Source organism: Juglans microcarpa x Juglans regia, chromosome 2S (assembly GCF_004785595.1).
Source record: "Juglans microcarpa x Juglans regia isolate MS1-56 chromosome 2S, Jm3101_v1.0, whole genome shotgun sequence".
NCBI lineage: Eukaryota > Viridiplantae > Streptophyta > Magnoliopsida > Fagales > Juglandaceae > Juglans > Juglans microcarpa x Juglans regia.
In genome coordinates, this window is record NC_054597.1 from 33,371,940 (window position 1) to 33,396,378 (window position 24,439).

Below are 24,439 nucleotides of genomic sequence, written 5' to 3' on the forward strand. Positions count from 1 at the left end.
GCAATCTCAAAAAAGGGATGCAAAATCCTTGAAGAATTATAAATTCTAGGAGGTTAGCCAATTAATTATAAGGCTGCAATGAAAAGATAATAATAATTGATCAAGTAATGAGAAAGAGCATTTTTCAATAAATAATATTCTTATTTCCATATCAATCCCATCCAATTTTGTTTCTTTCTCAGATTCTCTCAATAAATATTTCATTGTGGTCTATTATTTATTAAATAACACAGAATCCGGTTCTTGCTGTTCAAAGAACAAAATTCTGAGGTTGCTTGAGATGTGAATAATTTAATTCATTTGACACCATCTCTCAGTTCAAAGACAGAAATTCCCCATTTTTCAGTCAAAATTTAAGAGACGGTACATCCTGTCCATGAAAAGAGCAAAAACTAGAACTAATCATTAACTAATGTGAACAGAAGGTTATATACCACAAATTTCTTTGCTCCAAACAAATTGAGCCGCTCTATCATATCATCTTTATTAAATCCTCTTTAAAACTTGAGGAGGGAAAGCTTTGACAACTGTTCTTAGATTCAATCAGAATCTTACATCAATTCAAATTTTTTGTCTGTACGTATTTCCGCCAAGAACACTGGAAAGAGCAAATCGGATTCACGACAAAAAAAGAATCATGCAGAAGTAGATAAAACTACATAGAGAGTTGAGGGATTCCCTCATTTGTACGCTGCTTTAACTGCTTTCTCGGCAGCATCATCAAGGTCATCTGCTGTTATTAATGTCATACCACTTTCCTGCCAATCAGCAAACAACCTAAATGTCTAGACATTTCTTTCCAAATTACAGAGGTGATTCTCATGATATTATGGATTTTTCTTCCAAAGATTTGAAATCAGATCAAGTTTCAAGTTTACCTTTAGAATCCTCTTTCCTTGGTCAACATTGGTGCCTTCAAGACGAACGATGACTGGTACTTTCAGTGAAACCTTCAATGCAAAGCTCAGAAGAAATTAAAACTTCAGAAAATGGCTCAGAGGCAATAATTCATGCAAAGTCAGCCAAGGTGAAAAAAGCAACATATTAGTATCTTATGAGATAGTTCAGCTTCAAATTATTGATCAAATAAAGTTCTGCCACATTTCCTTTTCTCATTTTCAAATAAAAATGACACATATTTCTTTTTCGTAATTCTCACGAAATACCAAATATCTTCATTGGACAAAGTCACATAGATCTAACCTCTTTGGCAGCATTGACAATTCCACTTGCAATTATATCACATTTCATTATTCCCCCAAATATGTTCACTAATATTGCTTTCACCTTCTCGTCAGAAGTCAATATCTTGAATGCTTCAATCACCTGCTCCATATAACTTAATGATTAAAGAACCAGTAATTAAGAGTTGTTTTCTCAACAAGTGAAATACAATGCATTGTCCACAAGTGAAATTCACGCAGTGACAAGGCATTAATTGAAAATCAATTTTGTCATAACAATATGCAAATAACCAAAACATCATCAATACACATGACACATGCACAGGTATAGACAGAAATACACAGACAAATAAACATACACTTTTCTACCAATTCCGGATACAGGCTTGGCTTGAGAGGCAATTCTAACTTATCTCACACATGCACATTGCACACATGTGCAGAGAGCATATTCAGCCATATAATTATTTATGATTTAAAGTATGAATTGACAAATAAACAATATATTTGAGTCATCAATGATCTCATAAGGGCTATATATTTGAGTCATCAATGATCTCATAAGGGCTAGGAGCATAAAAGCAGCATTATAAGACAATACATAAGAATGAAAATCCTAAAGTTTTTTTTTTCTTTTTTCTATAAGATGAATCCTAAAAGTTCAGTTATTACCTGGCCTTCAGAAGCATTCCCACCCACGTCAAGAAAATTGGCAGGAGTTCCCCCATGCAATTTAATTATATCCATTGTGGCCATTGCTAATCCTGCGCCATTCACCATGCAACCAATCTCTCCATCTAAGCCAATATAGTTTAGATCTGCTTCAGCAGCAGCAACCTGTAAGCAGTAAAAGCACAACAAAGATCCATAAGTGCTCAAATATATTGTTGCTGCTTAGTCGAACTAAATGCACATGGCATTTGTGGGCCTGTGTTTCAAGTGGGGTGTCTATTTGTACATACCATAAGATACAAAATTATTTTTGATAGAGTGCCATAAGATGCAAAATTTACCCTTCTTTACTAAAAATTTCATAATTCCAGCAATAGTTATCTTCTCCAAACTAACCCAAATGGATGGCTTTTATATCACCAAAAAAATAAAGCTGCAGTTCCTTTTGAGACAATAAAAAATTTCCTTAAGGAGCTGCATCTTTCGGATAAACTCACTTACAGAATTCAAGTGGGCTTCCCAGTTCCCTGTCTGGGGGTCTCTTAACAAAGAGAGATTTTCATTTCAGATAAATACGCATGATAAGAATGAAAAGAAAAGCACCTCTCGAGGATCCTCCTGTGATGGATCGCGGAGAGTAAATATCTCTTTATTACGGAAGGCAGCATTGTCATCGAAGTTCAACTTTGCATCAGCAGCTACCAACTGCTTATCAGAAGTCTCTGCAATGGGATTGATCTGTCCAGAGGAACCAAAGTTCAGACTAAAATATCTGTTGAAAAAAAAATGTATAAATATGCCACACACAAATAGTAATAGCACTTCTGTAATGTAAAAGCTTATGCTCACTTCTAACAATGTGCAGTCACTCTTGCAAAAAAGTTCATATAATTTCTTCACTTGTTCAATTGAATCTTTCCGATCAGCCACAGTAAGAGCCAAGCCATCAACAACCTTGGCAGCATCTTCATCAGTAATTCCATTGAAAACATCAATTGGAACCTATCAAAACAAAACCAAAAAAAAAAAATGCATCTACTACATGTCAATAAAGCAAGGAAGAAGGGATGTCTCAATAATTATAATAAACCATCAAGAAAACAAGAGGATGATAACCTTTATAATCATATCCGGGAATTTCTCTGCAAGGTCTTCAATGCTAGTTCCCCCTTTTCTACAGGCAATTATAAGCTGGAAAAAGAAAAGAAAAGGATAGTAAATCAGTCTATGCCTGATGAGGAGTAAGGACAAAAGACTCTGAACATATTGATAGAGAAAATAAAACTAATCATCTGCATCAAATATGAAAGTTAGAAACAAGTTCAAGACCATACTGGACCAGCAGTTTTACGATCCAGAGTGATAGCAAAGTACATCTCATTGACGAGTGACAATTTTTCACACAAGTAGACCTGTAATAGGAAAAAGTAATAATTTGATTGAGATAGACAGTAGATAGTCAACGCATATGGATATTTGCTACATTGAGAACAAGAGAAAAAGAAGTATATGAAGAAATGTGTGTTTGTGCGCATGTCAATGCATGGTTGATAAACTGTGTAGGCAATCTGTGGATCCTGAATCCACGTCTTCACCCTCCACCCTCTACTTATATTTGGAAAAGTGCACTTTGAACTACAAATCATTACCACAGATAAAAATGGAGTAGCAACACTACAATTGTTTATTAAAAAAGTGGAATTAGATAAAAATGCCCCACCTTGCTGACAACTTTGCCTTGGGGACCAGTTTGTTTGGTTACAAGTACCTGCCCAAGCATCTTCCCTGAATAAAACATAATCACATAATAAAGAAGGTAAGTATCCCATAGAAAAGGGTTAAATATTGCACGATTAATTTTTTTAATCATACAGAAAAAGATTATTACAATTTATAGGTAAATACAACCAGCACAACCAACCAACATTGAACCCTTGACCTTATGAGATTGATGAGATTGATATTCATATATTTCTTCTTGAACGTATTATTTGACCCCATAAGCAGGACTACCAGCCCATAGCATGTTGTCACCAGAAGCATAACCCCGCATTCTTCTATAGAATCTCCTAGTTGTTCCAAAGCAACTATAAAGAGATTCTTTAAAGTTTAACCATAAAGAATTCAGTTCAGATGTAGGATACATATCCAAAAGTTTTCGCAACTCAATCATGTTTGATGGAATCAAGAAAGAATTTGACCTTTTTGAACTCTGTATGTAGCTCAATATAAGCTCAAGAAACAAAAAGAAGATATGCACGAACGTGATATCCGGCAACAAGATAAAGGAAACGATTGAATACAGAAACTCCCAAAACATTTGGTGATCTTAGATGTGTTGATATCAATGGTGGCTTGTTATTTCAATTAAACCTTCTTTGGATAGAAGAAGATTACGTAAACACTTGCACGAAATCACAGTTATCAGATTCCATTGTAGAAGACAATTTTTACTGAAGAATTCGCTATGACATATCTTATCCATGTATAACATCATGAAAAATGGATACAAACTTTGGCTGCTACATAGGTATGAAATAGTATCTAAAAATATCCAATTTAGATATTTGTACCCATGGAATATATGTTTGGAATAGATTCCATTTTGAGAGAGTTGAAAAGGCACTATATCATTGAAAGGTTCTATCCATCTGCCCTTTCTCAAGGCATTTCTTTAGACCACTCTTCCAGTCCTTTTGGAAAGAGTTGTCATTTGGCCAGAGACCAACGGCATTAATACAGAACAAACATAACATGTATCAAATTTCTGCGATATGCACTTCTGAAAATATGACCATTTTTTTTTTTTTATAAGTATCAGAAAATATGACCATATTAGAAAGAAATCTTTTTTGATAAGAAATCTTACCCACAAGAAACAATTGCAAACCTATGAACAAGAGTAGGAGAGTGCCCCACCATAGATTGAGATGGGTGATACCGGCATTTAAACCGATTTAAGCATCCTAGGTTGGTTGGGTTTAGTATACTCAAGGCCTAGGACTGATCAAGAACTTAAGTACATCAAAATAAATATCAACTGAATAGTTTCAGCAAGAATTTTTTTTCCCTACCAACACACGAAACAAAGCAATAATATACAGATCACTGTGGCATGCTCTTTTGTGAACTTAGAAGACAGCTTCCAATGGGCATTCGCTGCAGTTTATGGCCCAAATATTGATTCGGAGAGAAGGCCATTGTGGGAAGAATTGGTAGGACTTCTTAGTTGGTGGGAGCTACCAAGTTGCATAGGGGGTGACTTTAACATAACTCGCTTTCCAAGCAAAAGGTCGGGTGTATCCCACATTACTCCTGCCATGAAGGAGCTTTCTGATTTCATTTCAGAACAGGAACTTATGGACATTCCATTAACAGGAGGCACGTTTACTTGGTCCAACAACCGAGAATTCCCATCTTGGTCGAGGAATGATAGATTTTTGCTAACTCCAGAATGGGAGTTACACTTTCAAGAAGTAGCTCAAAGGAGATTACCCCGTTTATGCTCTGATCACTTCCCCATCATTTTAGACTGTGGAGGCATCCAAGGGGTAGAAGGTATTTTAAATTTGAGAATATGTGGCTTAAAACTGACAGTTTTGTAGACAGGTTCAAACAATGGTGGGCTTCTTACAATTTCCAAAGCTCTCCAAGTTTCATAATGGCAAGAAAGTTGAAAGCGCTGAAACAAGATTTGAAGCATGGAATGAACAAGTTTTTGGCAACGTGCTTCAATAGAGGCGCTCTCTCCTGGTAGAGCTACATGGTCTGGAGGGTGAAGAGCAGGCAAGAACACTCTCTAAATTTGAGAAAATTCGCAAGAGTTAGGTAGTTGTTGAACTTGAAAGAGTAAGATTGATTCACGGAGACAAAAATCAAAGGCGCTCTGGCTCAAGAAGGGAGATAAGTGTACAAAATTCTTCCACAGAGTGGCTAATTCTCATAGGAGGAACAATGCTATTGATATGTTAATGGTAGATGGGGTAGTTTCTTCAGATCAGATGGTCATCAAGAACCATATCAAGCAGTATTATCAACAACTCTTATCTTAAGAGCACAATTGGCGACCGAAAGTGGATGGTTTAACTTTTTCAGCAATAGATCATCAAAGTGCAGGGTGGCTAGAGAGGTCGTTTGCAGAAGAAGAAGTGCGCAAAGTAATCCAAGGTATGGCTAGTGACAAAACTCCTGGTCCAGACGGGTTTACTATGGGGTTCTTCCAAGCTTGTTGGGAAGTGATTAAGGAAGATCTTATGCAAGTCTTTCATGATTTTCATACTAATGTTAGATTTGAAAAAAAGTCTTAATACTACCTTCTTAGCACTCATTCCCAAAAAGATGGAGTCTACGGATGTTAGAGACTATCGCCTCATTAGCCTTGGGAATGGGGTGTATAAGATTCTTTCCAAAGTGCTAGCGAATAGATTGAGCTCGGTGGTGGAAAAGTTAATTTCAAAGTCACAAAATGCATTTGTCAAAGGAAAACAAATCCTCGATTCGGTCCTTATTGCAAATGAAGTTTTGGACAGACGACTTAAATTTAGAGAACCCAAGTTGCTTTGCAAATTAGACATGGAAAAAGCATATGACCACGTCAATTGGTAGTTCTTACTTTATTTACTTGCAAGATGAGTCTTTGGGGGGAAATGGCATAAATGGGTAGAATTTTGAATCTCTATAATTTGATTCTCTATCTTGGTGAATGTTCATCGATGGGTTTCTTTAACTCCTCTCGTGGTTTGAGACAGGGGGACCCGCTCTCTCCTTTACTTTTTTTATTTGTCATGAAAGCTCTCAGTAAAATGATTGAGGGCCTAGTGGATGGTGGGCTGCTCTATAGTTTTTCGGTGGCGAATGGCAATCGTAACATTTCTCACCTGCTATTTGCCGATAACACTCATCTTCTGTGGTGCACATCTCCGGCACATTCATTCCTTGAGGGCTCTACTCCTTTGTTTTGAAGCTGCATTGGGCTTGAGAATTAATCTTTCAAAGTCTAAATTAGTGCCAATGGGGGCTGTCCATGAAGCGGAGAATTTAGCTTCCCTCTTGGGTTGCAAGGTATCATCTCTACCTCTGAAGTATCTTGACTTACCATTGGGTGCTTCCTTTAAATCTGAAAGGATTTGAAATGGCGTGGTTGAAAAGGTGGAGTGCATATTGGCTTCTTGGAGGAGGTTATATTTGTCGAAAGATGGTAGGTTAACTTTGATTAAAAGTACTCTTTCAAACTTAACCACCTACTTTTTGTCCTTGTTCCCACTCCCCACAAAGATAGCTAACCGCATTGAGAGGTTACAAAGGGATTTCTTGTGGAGTGGATTGGGAAAGAGTTCAAATTTCATCTAGTTAATTGGTCAACTGTTTGTACTCCAATTTTTGGGGGAGGATTGGGGATTCGCCACTTGACGAAATTCAATCAAGCCCTATTGGGTAAATAGTTGTAGGGGTACCAACACGAAAGAGGGGGCCCCTATGGAAGTCTGTTATAAATTCACAGTTTGGAGAGGCTTGGGAAAGATGGTGCTTTAATGAGGCACAAGGCACACATGGGGGTGGGGTTGTGGAAATATATTAGGAGACATTGGGAGACCTTTCGAGGACATGAACATATTCTGGTGGGCGATGGTTCTCGTATCAGATTTTGGTATGACAAATGGTGTGGTAACCATAGCCTCCAAGACACCTTCCTTGCCATGATGCAGCGATTGTCAATCTTTTGGTCTTTTCCAATGGCTCCTCTCAATAGAATATTGATTTCATTAGGGCAGCCCAAGATTGGGAGTTGGAGACTATTACAAAGTTCTTTGCGGCATTGTATTTAGTAAGTATGACAAGGGCCACCGGCGATAAGATTCACTGGAGCCATTCCAAGAAAGGTAAGTTCACTGTTAGATCATTTTACCAAGTTCTGATGAGTCCTAGAATGACCATGTTCATGTGGAAGAGTATATGGCAGACGAAAGCTACTTCGAAAGCGGTTTTTTTTTTTTGTTTGGACAGCATCATTGGACAAGATCCTTACCACAAATAACTTAAGGAAATGCCGGGTAATAGGGCAAGATTGGTGTTGTATGTGTAAGAAGCATGGGGAATGAATAGATCATTTGCTTTTACACTGCGAGGTGGCCAAGGCCATGTAGGGTGATTTTTTTACGAGAATCGAATTGTCCTGGGTCATGCCTCTTAGATAGGTGGATTTTCTCACAAGCTGGAGAGGCCTACAAGTGGCGGCCATCGGGCGAATGGTTCCTATATGTAAGTGTTGGTGTATTTGAAGGGAGAGATGCTAGAAGCTTCGAAGATCGCGAGAGAACAATGGATTAGCTAAAATTTTTCTTTTTTAAGTCATTGTTCTTATGGGCGGGGCCATAGTTTGTAACGGAAAATGTCCATGACTTTCTATTTTCGATTGTAACCTATAACGAGGTGCTTCTCATGTATACTACCTATGTACTTGGACTTTGCCTCTTTTTATGAATAAAATTTCTTGATTACCTATAAAAAAAAAATAATATGATTTCATTATGTCCAAACAAATCCTAATAATAGACATGCACCATAACTACAAGATTGCAACTTATAAAAAAAAAAAAAGAAAAAAAGAAAAAACAAACTACCAGATTGCAAATAGGATACTACATGCCTACCAGAGGAACAAATTGCCAATAAATGAAATTACACACAAATTAAACCAAGGAAAAAAACAACAAAATTAATCACAATCTTCATCAGGAAAGATAGAAATAATCTCAGTACCAGCTATCTCTTCAACCTGATCAGCCTTAACAATATGAACTCCACCCTTGAGACCACTTTTGAATGTTCCCAAGCCTCTCCCACCAGCCAAAATTTGGCTTTTGACCACCAACTGTCCCAAAAAATAAAAGTTAGCATTCCTCTTTTTCCTTTCATTGCTGATGGTGCTGAGAAGATGTATAAAAAGAGAAGGAAAAGAATTTTAAATATCCATCTGTTTATCATTCAAAACAGAATGAACAAATACCTTATTTGGGACTAATACAACTACATTGTATAACTTCCATTTTCTTGTAAAACGAATAATATACTTTTTTATAGGTAAAAACGAATAATATATTATAGGAGACATAGTTATAATTTCATAATTTTCTCAATGTTCTCAGCAGCCACATTTAGGTCATTCTGTTCTTGAAATAAACTAATTTTTGAATCACAATTTTTTATAAGTAATTGCCTTGTGAAAAATGTGAAGTATACAAGAGAGAGTACAGGAAAAAGGCATGGCCCAAGCACACAGGATTTATACTCATTGCATTACTCCCAATTACCTCACTTTGATTGGGAAATACATCCTGAATTGCCTTTTTTACTTCATCACCAGAAGATACTGCAACGCCTTTTGGAACATTGATCCCATATTTGCTCATCAATTCAGCCCCCTATGATGCCAAAAAAATTAGTTAGTCACCATATCCAATCAACATTTTCAAAAAATTAATAATTCAATGAAATTTACATGGCTGAAGCAGCACAAAGTTCCACATATTTCTCATCAAAATTAATCTATCATATTTACCTATCAAAAAAAAAAAAAAATCTATCACGAGAATGTAAGACTGCAACTTGCTGTCCGTGCACCAGAACTACGTTCAGTTTGTTTCCCGAGAAAATGCACGAAAGAAAAAGTAATACTCCAAAATAAATTTAAAGGAGAAATTTTATTCACTATGTTAAGATCCTAAGGGAAATCCTTGACCCTTTTTTTATCAGTAATGAAGACCTTAACCCTTCGGATTGTAACACGCTTGGTTAACCCTAATTGACAACAAAGATCAGTTAATTGAAGTCTCGATTTTGTTATGGTTTCATGTTTTTTTCTACTTATCAAAAAAATGAAACCATAACCAAATGAGCCGTATAACTCAAGTTCGTGTTTCCGTTTACCCATTTTTTCTCCAGAACCAAACAGAGAAAGAAATCGGCCTAGCTCTGTGTATACACACATGTACGTGTCTGTGCGTTTGTGAGAGAGAAGGGGAGTGAGAGGTATCCGGAGGGACCTGATACTCGTGTATGTTGAGACGGCGAAGCTGTTGTTGCTGCCATTTTCCGGCGACAGAGAGAGAGCGCAAGACGAGCTTGTTGAGCAATGCTCGCACCATTCTTCCAGTAATCGTTGAAGATCAGCCAGAGAGGTCAGTGCGAAACCCTGGACAGAGAGCTCCCAGACCCGACCGCGCACACAGAGAAGAGAGAGAGAGATTGCCGGAGACGGAGACGGAGGCGGATCCGGTTAAAGTAGGAGGAAAACGGACGGAACCTAGATGCTGTTTCTTTTCTATTCTGATTTTTCAATCATCTTTCTATTTTCATTTTGCGAATTTTCTTCGGTACTTTTCGTGGCTAAAAGAAAGTAGAAAGAATAATCCAACTACGTCGTTTTATTTTGTTTCTTTATTAATTAAAAAAATGATTATTAATATATTTTTTATTTTTTAAAAATATTTAAATATGTTCACAAAATATAAAAATAAAAAATAAAAATAAAACTTTTACTAGTGGACATGACACACTAGCACTACCCTAAAAGAAATAGCACTACACTAGATTATAAATTACAAAAATGATCGGGATTAAATATTTTTTTATAAATAAACTATAGTATTAATAGGAATAGGTAAAGCCAAAATACACAAGGTAGTATACAAGAGATAAAACTTGTCTAGTTTGTTATAAAAGAAACAAGAAAATTATGTACATTTAGGCCATTAAAATCTACTGCAATAGCCCAAAGAAATAAGGTGCAGAAAAATAAAACTCCTAAGTTCCTTTATTGTCCTCTCCTTGTCTTCAAATATCCGCTCGTTATGCTTTTACCATAAACACCACATAATACATATATGAACCATCTTCCACACAATTTTGATTTGTGACGCATCACCCGGCATTACCCAACTAGCCAATTACTCTTACCACTGTAGTAGGCATCACTCAATTTAACCCTCGACTAAACACTTCGTTCCATAAGTCGCTAGCTATCTCACAATGCAACAAAAGATGATCCACTGCCTCTCCAGCTTTCTTGCACATACAACACCATTTTGGAATAATTACCCGGCGCTTCCACAGATTATCAGTAGTCAGAATCTTACCTAGGGCCATTGTCCAAGTGAAAAATAGTGTTTTGGGGGGCGCCTTATTCCTCCATAATCTTCTCCAAGGGAAATGATTGTTTGGAAGCAAAGTAAGCGACTGATAGAAGGAGCAAACCGAGAAGGTATCCTTACCTGCAGGCGTCCACCACAGCTTATCTTCACGCAAACCAGACAACTTCGAAGAGTACATTCAGCTGAAAAAAGCCTCAAAACTGTTTATTTCTCAATCTTGAGCTGCTCTACTAAAAATGACATTCCAATAGACTTGGTCCCCTGAACGAATCATGACATCTGCCCCCGAAGCTTCTTGATCACATGCCACTCGAAAAACAGATGGGAAATCGTCCACTAAAGCCTCCTCATACCAAATGTCCCTCCAAAATTTTAAACGAGTACATTCCCTCACCATAAATTTAGTATGACGAATGAACACCTCCCACCCACTTCTTATGTGCTTCAAAATTCCCACCCCATAGGACCCATTCCCCTCTCTAGTATACCAACCCCCTATAAACTACCATATTTGTAATCAACTACTAATTTCCATTGGGCTCCCGATTCCAAATTGTATCTCCAAAGTCATTTCCCAAGCAGTGCCCGATTAAAGGTTTTCAAGTTCTTTATCCCAAACCCACCTGAAAGGATTGGTCTGTACACCTGATCCCAACTAACTAGGTAAAACTTGAATTCATCTCTCATCCCACTCCATAAGAAGTCACGATAAAGTTCTTCAATCCGCACCGCCACGCTAGCTGGAATTAGAAATAAAGATAGAAAATAAGTAGGTAAGTTAGAGAGTACTTTTGATAAGAGTCACCTAGCCTCTTTTCGACAAATACAATCTCTTCCACCCTGCCAATTTTCATTCTATTTTCTCAATAACCGTATCCTGAATAGATAAAGTATGTGATGCAGCCCCCAACGGTAGTCCCAAATAAGTTATAGGGAGAGAAGTGACCTTACACTCAAGTGTGCTAACCAATTGTCGAGTAGTACTGACGGTCCCAACTAGCACTAACTTTGATTTATCGAAGTTCACTCTCAAGTCTGACGTTGCTTCAAAACATTGGAGAAGCGCCTTCAGAGCTCTAAGATGGTCTTGTTCTGCATCACAGAAAATTAGTGTGTCATCTGCAAATAGTAGGTGGGAAACCGAGATAAGGCCCCTCTACAGATCACCCACTGAAAAATCAGCCATCAAACCATGGTTAACCACAACTGACAACATCCTACTCAAGGCATCCATGACGATAACAAAAAGAAAGGGGGACAGGGGGTCTCCCTGTCTTGGGTCTCTCTGGATTACCATCGATAAAAAATGAGAATCTTGCCATTGAAATGCACCATCTGATCTACATACACAATTTCTCCCCAAAGCCACATCTTTTTAGTAAATACAAGAGAAATTCTCAATTCACATGATTATATGCTTTTTCCATATCTACCTTACAAATAATCCCTGGAGTGCCAGACTTAAGTCTACTATCTAGACATTCATTGGCTATTACGACAGAATCTAGGATTTGACGACCCTTGACAAAAGCATTTTGTAGCTTTGAGATTAGTAAATCTATGGCCACCCATAACTTGTTTGTAAGCACTTTGGAAATGATTTTGTATACACCGTTTATGAGGCTAATGGGCCTAAAGTTCTTCATTTCCAACACTCCGGGTTTCTTTAGAATCAAGGAAATAAATGTAGCATTCAGGCTTTTCTTGAATTTCCCAGCCAAGAATAGCTCCTGGAACACATTCATAATGTCCTTTGTCACCACCTCCCAACATGTTTGAAAAAACCCCATCCGTCTGGGCCTGATACTTTATCCTTCACCATCTTACGAACCAGATCAAATACCTCTTCTTATCTTTCCAACCAAGACGATGTCTGAAGCTCAAGGGAGTCAAAACTAAGTCCATCTAATTTTGGCTTCCGACCCTTTCATTTTGTAAAAAGATGTTCATAGAAATTCACCACATGTTCTCGGATCTCAGGAGCCTCCATGCAATCTCTACCATTGATTTTCAACATCTCAATAGTATTATTTCTCCGATGAGAGTTATCCACTTTATGAAAGAATTTTATGCTTCGATCCCTTTCTTTCAACCAAAGTGCTCTTGACTTCTGTCGCCAAAAAATCTCCTCTAACGATATAACCCTTTCCAACTCTGTGGTCGGCTCTGCCTTACATGAGACTTCTTCTAAGGTGAGAGCTCTATCTTCAATGATCCCCTCAAGATTTTGTAATTCCTCTATTAGAGATTTCTTTTGCTCCCTTATGTTTCCAAAAGTTTGGAAATTCTAAAACTTTAAATCTTCATTTAACGCTTTCAATTTGCCTGTAAGTATATAAGAGGGGGAACCATAAAACTGATAAGAAGACCACCAAAGCCTTGCCCTGTCCATGAAGCCTTCACTTTTAAGCCACATGTTTCGAACTTGAAATAGTGACAACCTCCTTAAATACCACCTCCATCCAGCAATATGGGAAAGTGATCCGAACATAGGCTCGACAATCTCTTCTGACATACCACTAGATAATGACTTTTTCAATCCGATGATATTAAGAATCTGTCCAGCCGAGACCACGTTTGACTATCAGACCAGGTAAAGGGACCACTTACTAGTGGAAGATCCACAAGGTTCAGGTCAAATATACAATCCAAAAATTCTACCATGACTATCCTACTATTTCCAGATCTTTCACTAGGGAACCTTGCTATATTAAAATCACCACCTGTGCACCAAGAGAGGTCCCACCAGCTATAGATGCCTGCAAAAACCCACAAGAAATTATCCTCCACCATTTTAAAAGAACATGCCACTGTAAATTCCCCTACAAACTCCTTCATTTTCTCCATGACTCTTTTATCCCACATCATCAAAATACCACCCGATGCCCCATCCGAAGCCAAAAAGACCCAATATGCATACGGGCAACCCCACACATTTCTCACTAGCTTTCTAGTCACCAATTTCAGCTTGGTTTCTTGTAGACAAACGATGTCCGCCTTCCATTCCAAGAGCAATTTTTTTATGCGCAAGTGCTTATTAACCTCGTTCAACCCACGAACGTTCCAAGACATAATTTTCAGCTTCAAAAAGAAACAACAGTCCCCTTCCATTTGGACCTATCACGACTTAAGCTACCCTCATTCAATGACCAATTAAATCTCTTATACCCCTTTGTTTCTTGGAACCAACTTTCTTAGACTGAGAATGACTCGCCTCAATGGCCGTGAGGAGGGTCGTAAACTATTCTTCATATCCCGCACACTCCATACCCACAACATGTTAGATGTCTTTTACCTTTTGAAACACCCAATCAGATAACTCAAGTTCAATCGGTAACAAGCAATTCAGTGGAAAAGGCTCCCTCACATCTGCCTCATCCTCCCCCCAGACAGATTGCATCCTTTCCATTCCACCACAATGCCCACAGGGATCACAACTAAATCCATTAACCTCCATAAACCCCTGAGGTAGCCCCACGACTCTATTTCCCGTTTAATAGGATAGTAAACAGGAAACACGTGAGGCGAAAACAAACATTAGCAGTAACCCATGCCGTGTTTGTATCATTGCTCAATAAATTAAGGCCCTCTTGGAATTTAGAGATGGTTTCATCTCATCTTATCATTATAATTTTTTCAAATTCTCACACAAAATATAATAAACAATTCAACTTTTTCAAATCTCAAAACAATAATAATATTAAAAAATAATATTCTAACAATATTTTATTCAACTCATCTAAAACCATCTCATCTCATCTCACTATCCAAACTAGCTCTAAGTTGGTAATCCTAATCTATCCCAAGCTGTCATGTTTTTAAATTTACTTATACATAATCATCTATTTTTAATGATTTTGACACTTCAGGAGTAATATGTTTAATAATACTTATATTTAACCAAAAATAAACTTTAGCAACTTTATAGTGAAAAGCATTAAATGAAATCTTAACAAATCTTAACAGAGTTATTCTATTTTCAAGTCGGTGTGTAGAACACACATCATTCACATAACTTAAATAATAAAATTTAATTTAAATTTTAATATTTATCTTCTAAAAAATTTTCTCATATAAACACTTAACTATACGTATTCTACCACACACCAACTTGAAAATAGAATTTTCTATATAACAAACTAATTTATCATATCTAAATAAAGCCACTACCAACCGATAAACAATAAAACCAACCATCCTTGCCTTTACAGAATGGATAGTATAAGAATGTGGCCTTTTATATTTCCTCAATTCTATATAATCCTTGAGTTCAGCAAATTTTTGAAGCGTACCAATTTTGTTCATCACGAACATGTAAAGTCGAAATGACATTACTTGACTAGAGTCTTGGTCCTAGAACAATTTTCTAACAAATCCATCAAGCCTGGACTCCAGCTTAAGACACTACTCTGGTAAGTTTCAAGACCCAAAATCCCAGCCAATCCATCAAGGTCTTAATTTGTCAAGGAATAATGAATACAGGATGGGAACAAGTATGTAAGACGAGGAATTGCCAACAAGAAGACCTTAAGAATCTGTGATGCAAAATAGGAGGGCTATATGAGAGAGAGTTCAACCAAAATCATATAGTTACATCAACGGGATCCTATAAATAATTGAAGAAAACTCCCAATCACAGAGTGGATATTCAACAACCCATGTTAACTTCTGATTTCCAACGACTTTTTCCATTGGTATCAGCCTGTGTTTCACACTCATTCTCATCAAACAGCAGGGTCACAAGAACAAAGGAGATAGGCTAACTTAAAACTGTCTCTGGACATGAAGATTGCACGGAAAATTTCACTAGATGACAATTCAAAATCAGGGATCGGTGCGAGGGACGAATAAGCTATTGCACCAGACAAACAGCTTTGACCTGCCAATTAACCTGCATTTCAAGGAATTACACAAGCACTCGTCCAAAAGAAAAGAAGGCAGTATCAAGAGGAACAATGAAGTCCTGTACATTATAAAAACAGCAATGAAAATGCAAGAGAGAAATAGATTTGCAGTAGTTTTGGATAAAGTACCTGCAAGGGCATTAATAAGGTGGAGCTAAAGCCGTCACATCAATCCATGAAGGCCTCTTAGCATTATAGTAGAAATGTGCAATCATTTGGACCAACTCATCTGCTGTCCTGAACTCTGCCAAGGTACATATACAGTTTTATGGCCAGAAAAGAACTTTACAGATCCATTATTTGGTAGCATCTGAACAAAATCGTGCTTATTAAAAGTATAGAGAGCAGAACTCAAGAATTTCACCTTTCTCCCGGTACAAGATCTTGTTCCCTCGTAAGAATAAAATCTGGGGGCCTTCTCTAGCCTTAAGAGCATATGCCAAATCTCTCTCAATATTGATGTCTATCTTAACTGACTGTTACCAGGAAATTCCAGAGCATTAACATCATTACATACACGTGGAAAAACATATCAAGGAAAATCAATCTGATTGGTTAACAGCAATGTAGGAAACAATACTAATATTACGATGCCAAAATTTAAATTTTTGCTACTCAAGGCCTATTAGAAGCAACATGTGAACTAGTTTCGTTGATCTTTTTCTTTAACGGAGGCCTTCGAAAGTTTAATGCTCATAAAGTCACTTGTCTTCTGAATTTCTTTTATTTCTCAGCAAACAGTAAGAAGGGTCACCAAACATGTAAGGCAGTGTTTATCCATAGATTATCAATGAACCATATAGCACTTCGAGAAAAGTGTAAACGACAAATGAGAAGTTTGATATACCCGTGGAGGCAATCGATCTTGAGCACTCCAATATACCTGAAGTGCCTTTTCTAGCTCTTTCAAAGCCTTCCAGTTATCAGCTGCCCTGTGAACAGAACGATAAAATGTGAACCATGACAATAATCAACTGAAACAGGGGAAACAAGAAAAACAGAAACAAAATTTAAGTTTTTTTTTAAAAAAAAGAAAAGAAAAGAAAAGAAAAGACATGAATTGCATCAACTTCTCCCATATCCCTAATTTTGTTTATAGTGCCCATATACGCATATACAGTCATTTAGACCTCCCTAGTTCTACATTATTCAAGTGTTACTTCCTTGATCAACATTTTGCTCCACATACAAAATAAAAAGCAACATGTTACACCCACTATCTTTCCATTAAACCAAAGAAAAATTGCCAACATAGATGAAGAGATGCACCAACCCATGCATATGCTTATTAATAAATAAATATTTGTATGCATGCATGCATCTATGTAAATTGCACTAGCACAGATTCCCTTATCCAAATCCGTCACTCAGTACACAACAACTAAGGCTGCAGTTAATAAAGGCAAAAAAGATCATCCAGCCAATTCAAGGATGCAATAAGAAAGTTTTATAGCAAAGGCTTGCAAGACAATCCTAGTCCTGCTTAATCACCTGTTGTATCTTTCAAAAACAAGAACAATGAGCGGGCTAGGATGAAAAGCGAAGCTCTCCCACTCCAGACAATTGATCTCCTTTACCCAGTTATCATCAACCTCTCCTTCCCAGTCAATCTCAACACCATCTTCCCCCACAACATTCTTAATTGAGTGCTGCTCAAAATACTCCGACGCTCTAATCCCCCACCCCACATCCGCATCAAGTGGCCAACTTGCACTTTCCTCCTCAACCACCATCTTCTTCTTTCCTCTTCCACCACCACCACCACTGACACCATCCCCGTCTTCGTTATCATCTTCACCACTATCACTTTCAACCTTGTCATCCTCAACTCTGTCCTTCATTACCTTCTCGTTATTCTCAAACACCTCTGGGTTCTGCTCTCGGATTGATGTAAATGTCCGTTGAAGCGAGTCACGCACGAAATCTTCAACCGCCGCAGCTTCACTCCTGCGGCCACGCCTCGGCTTCCTTGGGATAGTCGCTGGGTACGTCATAGACCCACCAGGATTCTCATCATTGTCATTCTGCGTAGCTTCAACTTCGGCTTTCAGGCGGCGGCGAGTTGTCTTCTTAGGTTTAGCTTTAGGATTGGAATTTGATTCGGGTTCAGGGTCAGGTACCGTGTCCGACTTCCTTGCAACACAAGAAAGAGACGAAGTAGGCCTAGCAGTAGGATTCTGAAAAGAAAACGATTTAAAAGGTGGGAACGATTTGGGGATTGTAGATGTTAAGAGATATCTGTCAATAGCAGAAGCGTGAAGGAACGACATTTTCTCAAATCCAGAACAGAGAAAGCAGTCAGAGTTCAGAAATGACACTTGAAACCCAACAGAATGGAAAGAGAATTGTAGACTACATGGAGAAAGTATAAGAACCCCAGGAATTTACCCGTAGATGGGATTGATTAGGGTTTAATTAAGGACGGGAAAGGCACAGAACTCGGACGAAATGACAATCAAGCTCGGCGTAGTTCAGAATTCAGACCAATCCCAAAATGGGGGATTTCGGGGGTAATAGAATTGGGCGGCAGGTCACCAGACCGGCCCAACCGCCCGGTCCGTTAGGTGGCAGGAATCAGCGATTCAGCAGACTACTGCGAGCGCCTAAAATGCTAAAACTCATAATATAAATTAATTTAAAAAAATTAACTCTAATTTATTTACCTCCATACTTGTTTTAGTTCTCCTCCGCTTCTTCTTCTTCATACATTTGATAACGAAAGAAGAATTTCTTTAGATTAACAATAATAAAATTTAAAAAATAAGAAAACTAAAATAAAAAATAAAAAATAAGTATGATGTGTACTACATAAATAATGAATAGAATAACTAAAAAAAGAAAGCCACGCATGACCGTTAGGGGTGGCAATATGTGACACAACCCGTTAACCCAACACGAACACGACACGATAAAAGCGGGTTAGGGTTTACACTTAACGGGTTCAGGTCAAAACGGGTTGACCCGTTAAGACATGATAGCTTAACGGGTTGATAACAGGTCAACCCGTTATGACTCGTCAACCCGTTATGACCTGTTATAATCTGTTATACCATCCAGCGTACGGCTCCAGCTTGTGCCTTGCAGAGTAGGCCAGTGGCATGCCCACCAGGCATGCCATCCAGCGCATGGCTCCAGCCCATGCCCTGCAGACTCAACGCCTAGGCCACTAGCCTGGGCCATGCCGTGCACCACCTTGGCTCACCATCAGCAAGCCATGCCGCACCACCTGACCATGGACCAGCCCGAAGACCACCATGCACCAACTTAGCCCATCATGGGCCATGCATGCCACGGCTAGCCTTGGTCCGTGACCACTATCTTGTTATTTCTTTTATTTAATTAATTTGATTTAATTATTTATTTTCAAGGGACTTATTGGAGATTTTCAATTTATATTACTTATAAATAGGACATCTTTCATTTGCTTTAGAATCTTTTGGCAAAAACTCCTAGAGGGAAGACTATTGTTTGAGAGATCACAAACCGGTGCCATTGCACTTTGGCTTTTTGGATGAAATTCGTGAATCCTAAAGAGAGAATCACACTTTGCAATTCTTTGAAAAAGTGTGATTCATTTCTCTTGTTATTTACAACTTGGTGCAATTCGTGAATCCAAGTTGAGTTTATCAATATATGAGATTTATTTAATTCTTGTGCAATTCGTGAATCAAGTCTTGAATTATTATTGTTTATGTTTTGGTTCATTCAAGTTCATAAGTATTTGCTTGTGTTCTTGAATGTTCTTCATTTTGTTCTTGGTGTTCTTCATAAGTTGCTCTTCCAAATCCATCCAACCCATAAAGTCGACCAACAGTTGTGTTAGTCAACTTTCCATAAATTGTTTGCTTCATCTTTGTTGCCCTAGCCGAACCCTATTTCCATTTGAATTTGAATTCAAATTTCGGCAACCCCTTGCCTAATTTGAATTGTCCTAGCCGAACACTCCACTTACCAAACTAGGTTCCTATAATTTAGGAACCCTAGTTGACCCAAACATTTCACCATACTCGGCCAACCTTTTCCAAATTGAATCCCTAGATTTTAGGAACAACTTCCTAAAATCTCTCCCTAGCCTTGTTCGGCCAACCCTAGCCGACCACATATTTTCCCATCTTCCATACACTAAACCTAAACCCTAGCCGTCCATCACATACATTCCAAACCCTAAATTTCATCTTCTAAGTGGCACCTACCCTAGCCACTCTAGTGCCGTGTGCCCACCATCCATTGTACCCCATACCATTCTTTGACCCTTACCACCACTTCATACACCCATTTTAGTCTAAACACCTAACCTCATCCTATCTAAGTGGTCATCTTGACCACATTACTTGAGAACCAAGTAAAAGAGGAATAAGGATTCGGTCATTACAAGACCATCATTGGCGTGAAGGACTTAGTGTTTAGGGACTTGACCAAGGTTCCTAACATTACCACCTGGTGGTATGTAGCACTACTGTGAAAACATATTACTATAACTCTCAACGGAGAGGCTTTCCTCTATTTTTCCCGAAAAAAATTAATCGGTGGATAACGCAAAGATATATTTAAAGGCTTAGGATGAGGCCGAATTTGAGATGAGAATGCTGTTGGAGCAAAATGAGTTGCAAAAGAAGAAAATAGAGAGACCTTCAAGGCGTATTATAATATTATTTTCTTTAAGATAATATTCGTCTCGATCAATAATAGTATGCAAATAAATTATCATCAAATTTACTTTTAAAATACAATAAAATTTAGAATAAATTTATTTGTCTAACTGCATTATAGACGGATAACGGAATTTTAAGGAAGTTGAACTGAAATTTCTTTCTTTGGTGTGTCACAAGGCCGCTCCCCACGCTCACGCGAGTCAACTTCTATCTTTTCTGTTGGGACAGACATTGCCATATGTAATCTCACCAGGGTCAAGCAAGACTCCTTTCAACTGATCACTAAGGTCTCCTTTCTTTGTATAAATAAAATATGATTAGATGAAATAAATGAAATGGAATAAATGATAAAAATTGAATAAAATATTATTTTTATTTTAAAATTTAAAAAAATTTGAATTATTTTTTATATTTTATTTAAAAATTTTAAAAAAAAATTATAATAATTAGATGAAATAAAATAAAATCAGATGAGATGAGAAGTCTTAGGTAGTAGAAAACTTTACTTAAATTTATAATCCAGAAAAAATGCGTTAATACAACCAATAGCCTTACTCTAAACGGTATCTTTTAACATATGTGTACAATACATCATCCAAATTATTGACATAATAAAATTTTTAAAAATTTACATTTTAAAATTATTTTGATCGGACATGTAGAAGTGTAGAGGTGCGTCTTTCAAACTAATTTACAAATAAATTTTTTATTGAGGAAATCAGACGTAACGCTATCACGATTAAAAAATTAGTTCAATTGAAGATATGGTAAATTAATATGGTTATCGTTAAAAAAAAATATTAAGAGATCAAGAAAAGGAGGAATAAATTGTAGAGAAATACTTTTACCATAAATAAATAACACAAACATAATCTTATAAATTGACGTAATTTTACTTGATTTGTCAAATTATAAAATTATTTTTATTATAAAATAAATCTAACGGACCATACAAAATCACGTTAATTTGTGAGATTAATTTTATATAATATTTTTATAACTATAACCATCCTCATATTATTATACAGGACTTTCTATAGATCAAATCCAAATCTAGTCCCTTTTACCAAGTCCATGAATAAGTTAATATATATGTGCATAATTTTTTTTTTATATAAAAAACAACTATTATTATATTGTTGCGTGAAGTAGAGTGATTAGACCTGACAGATAATATTTCTATGTGAATGATTACTTGGTTTGATTATAAATTTTTTAAATTGTTATATAAAACATAATAAATAATTTAATTTTTTTAAATTTTAAAACAAAAATTATATTAAAAAATTATATTTTAATAATATTTTATTTAATTTTTATCTAATTTCATCTCATCTCATATATCTAACTAAACTAGACCATCAATAATTAGTTTGATATGGGTTGAGATTACTTTAACAACCAAAAATAGTCGAAAAATATATACAAATAGTGCTAGGAGTGGATAGCAGGGCCCTGCCACCGTTCCCCCTGCCCTGCATCTGGGGGGGGGGTGGGCAGGGCCCAACCCTACCCCGCATTTCTTTCGTCCCGCACTTATATATTTTATTATATAAATATATATATATATATTATACATATTTATAAATATTTATTATTTGTAGTTTTGTATTATATATAAATATAGTAATATGTTTTAAGTATAATTTTTATTTAATATTTTGTATAAGTTATAGTGTAGTAAGGTGACCCTTTTATAAAGAGTAGTGCTACACAGAAGCTCTACACTCTACACACCACTTAAATTGTCAAAGTAATACAAAAGTCTCAAATTACTAAAGTGTAAGACTTGTATTGTAAAGGAACTCTATAAAAGGATCATCCTACTATACTATAATTTATACAAAATATACACTAACAAATTTAAAAATTTCAAATTATAGTCATATTTACGAATTTAAATTTATAATTTAGATCTAAAAATATATTTTTGATCATTTTTGAATTCATAAATAATTTTTAAATCTAATAAATTATAGTATACTATTAAAGTGAGCGGAAGGCGGGGGTGGAACACCCCACCCCGATCCATGCAGTGTGGGGGGTGGGGAGGGGGTTACCCCGCACCCTTAAATAGTGCTCGATCAGGATGGACTCACCTTGAATAAGCTCTACTCCTTTTACAAGAGGGTAGAATATATCTAGGCATGTCAATTGTAGAACCTATGTTGACTTTTGGAGCACATAGTGGATTATCTCAAAAATTAATTATTCTCATTTCTATTAAGATGGAGTGCTTTAGATTTAGAGATGAATTAAAATATGTTGATATGATTTGTAAATAGTATAATAAAAGTTAAATTATTTATTATATTTTGTGTAAAAATTTGAGAAAATTGTTTTAAAATTTGAAAATTTTGAATTGTTTATTATATTTTATGTAGAAATTTGATAAAATTGTAATGATGAGATGAGATGAGATAGATTTTGAATACAAACGAAAGTTATTTTTTTTAACATTTTATCATCTTGCTTAAAAGTCAACAATTGCAAATATTTTCCTCATTTATCAATTCAACATTTGAAAGGTTGATTTAGGGCAATGGATATGATGACTTTATGAACTACACAACATATATTTAATTTTGACTGTTTCAAATAAAAATATGCCACCAAGTTTATTAAAAAGGCTATATTTGGTTTGATGAAAAATTTAAAGGAGGCAATACAAAATTTACTAAAGCCATGGGCCCTGTTTGGATGCAGAGAAAAACTTGAATTCTTTAGAGCACTCTCATTGAATTAGACATCTTATCTCAAAATCCAAAAATTGCCTAATAGAGCATCAAAATATGTTAATGTGTATGAAGGCAACCATGTAACTATATGACTGTCCGAGTGTATTTGGAATGTGCATGGAGGCAACCATATGACCGTTTTGGGCTATGCTGGATAGCCTGAATGTGTTTGAAAGGTGTATGGAGGCAACTATGTAAATTTGTTTGAAACGTACTGAATAAGATGATTTGGATCAAATGTAAATTAGAAAAAAAATATTAGATTAGTTATTTTTTTTATTGTATAGAAAGTATACGACTAATACAATAAAAATATATATTTTGGTTGGAATAGACAAAAGACAAAAGATATGATATTAGCTCAAATTTGACTTTACCTTAGTTTATATCAAGGAGGATTCTCTTAAAAAAGCTTACCCGATTTGTTTTTAGGAAAAATCTTTTTATAAGCGAGTTTGTGTATCAAACTACACACTAATGCTGACATGTAGGGTATTCATTTAATGAAATTATATAAATTGAAGACAAATAATTTTCATGAGATATGAGACCTTTGCTTCTTTTAAAATTTTTCTTTTCAATAAAAAAATCATATTAGCGTCGATACTCTGTTTGGTGCGCGAAACCGTTTGTAGTTAGCAAGATTTTGTTTTTTAATCAAACAGATCAGGATTTGTTAATTATAAATATATTTTAAATAATTATTTATCTAAAAATTAAACATATAAATTTAATTAAATATATATGACATCAAATATACGTAATTAAAGGTGATAAAATATGAGACAGATTAATTTGTGTAGAATTTTAGGACATGTGCGCAGGGCCCATCTCGCACCCCCATAGACTTAGTGGTGCTTGTACCTGTCCTAAAGTGACTGAGGGATCCTAAAGTCTGATCGAAATTAATTAAAGAAAAAGCGAAACCTAACCACCTCTATTTCTAACTAATAGGAAAGGTACTCGTACGTTGTCCTAGCTAGCTAGCTCATTAACACTATTATTAAATAAAATAAATTTAAAGCTAAACCGGATTAAGTGTGATTTGAATTTAGAGATGGATTGATATGAGTTATGAATAATAAAATAAAAATTAAATTATTTATTATATTTTATGTGAAAATTTAAAAAAGTTATTTT

General features: G+C 36.2%; 2 protein-coding genes across 2 annotated transcripts; both read right to left on the reverse strand.

The window, feature by feature from the left end:
- Positions 1-459: 459 nt before the first annotated feature.
- Positions 460-10,213, reverse strand: LOC121252403 (succinate--CoA ligase [ADP-forming] subunit beta, mitochondrial-like). The gene is made up of 12 exons (XM_041152010.1): positions 9,899-10,213; positions 9,167-9,277; positions 8,616-8,727; positions 3,577-3,641; positions 3,191-3,268; positions 2,973-3,047; positions 2,706-2,858; positions 2,460-2,594; positions 1,857-2,021; positions 1,204-1,326; positions 879-950; positions 460-758 (listed from the first exon to the last, which is right to left on the reverse strand). The coding sequence occupies exons 1-12, from the start codon at positions 9,998-10,000 to the stop codon at positions 681-683; spliced, it is 1,269 nt and encodes a 422-aa protein (XP_041007944.1). The 5' UTR covers positions 10,001-10,213; the 3' UTR covers positions 460-680.
- Positions 10,214-15,422: 5,209 nt separating this feature from the next.
- LOC121253587 (thioredoxin-like fold domain-containing protein MRL7, chloroplastic) lies at positions 15,423-18,179 on the reverse strand. The gene is made up of 5 exons (XM_041153583.1): positions 17,401-18,179; positions 16,757-16,841; positions 16,274-16,385; positions 16,039-16,153; positions 15,423-15,896 (listed from the first exon to the last, which is right to left on the reverse strand). Exons 1-4 carry the CDS (start codon positions 18,177-18,179, stop codon positions 16,050-16,052), a joined length of 1,080 nt encoding a protein of 359 aa, XP_041009517.1. The 3' UTR covers positions 15,423-15,896; positions 16,039-16,049.
- Positions 18,180-24,439: the final 6,260 nt, after the last annotated feature.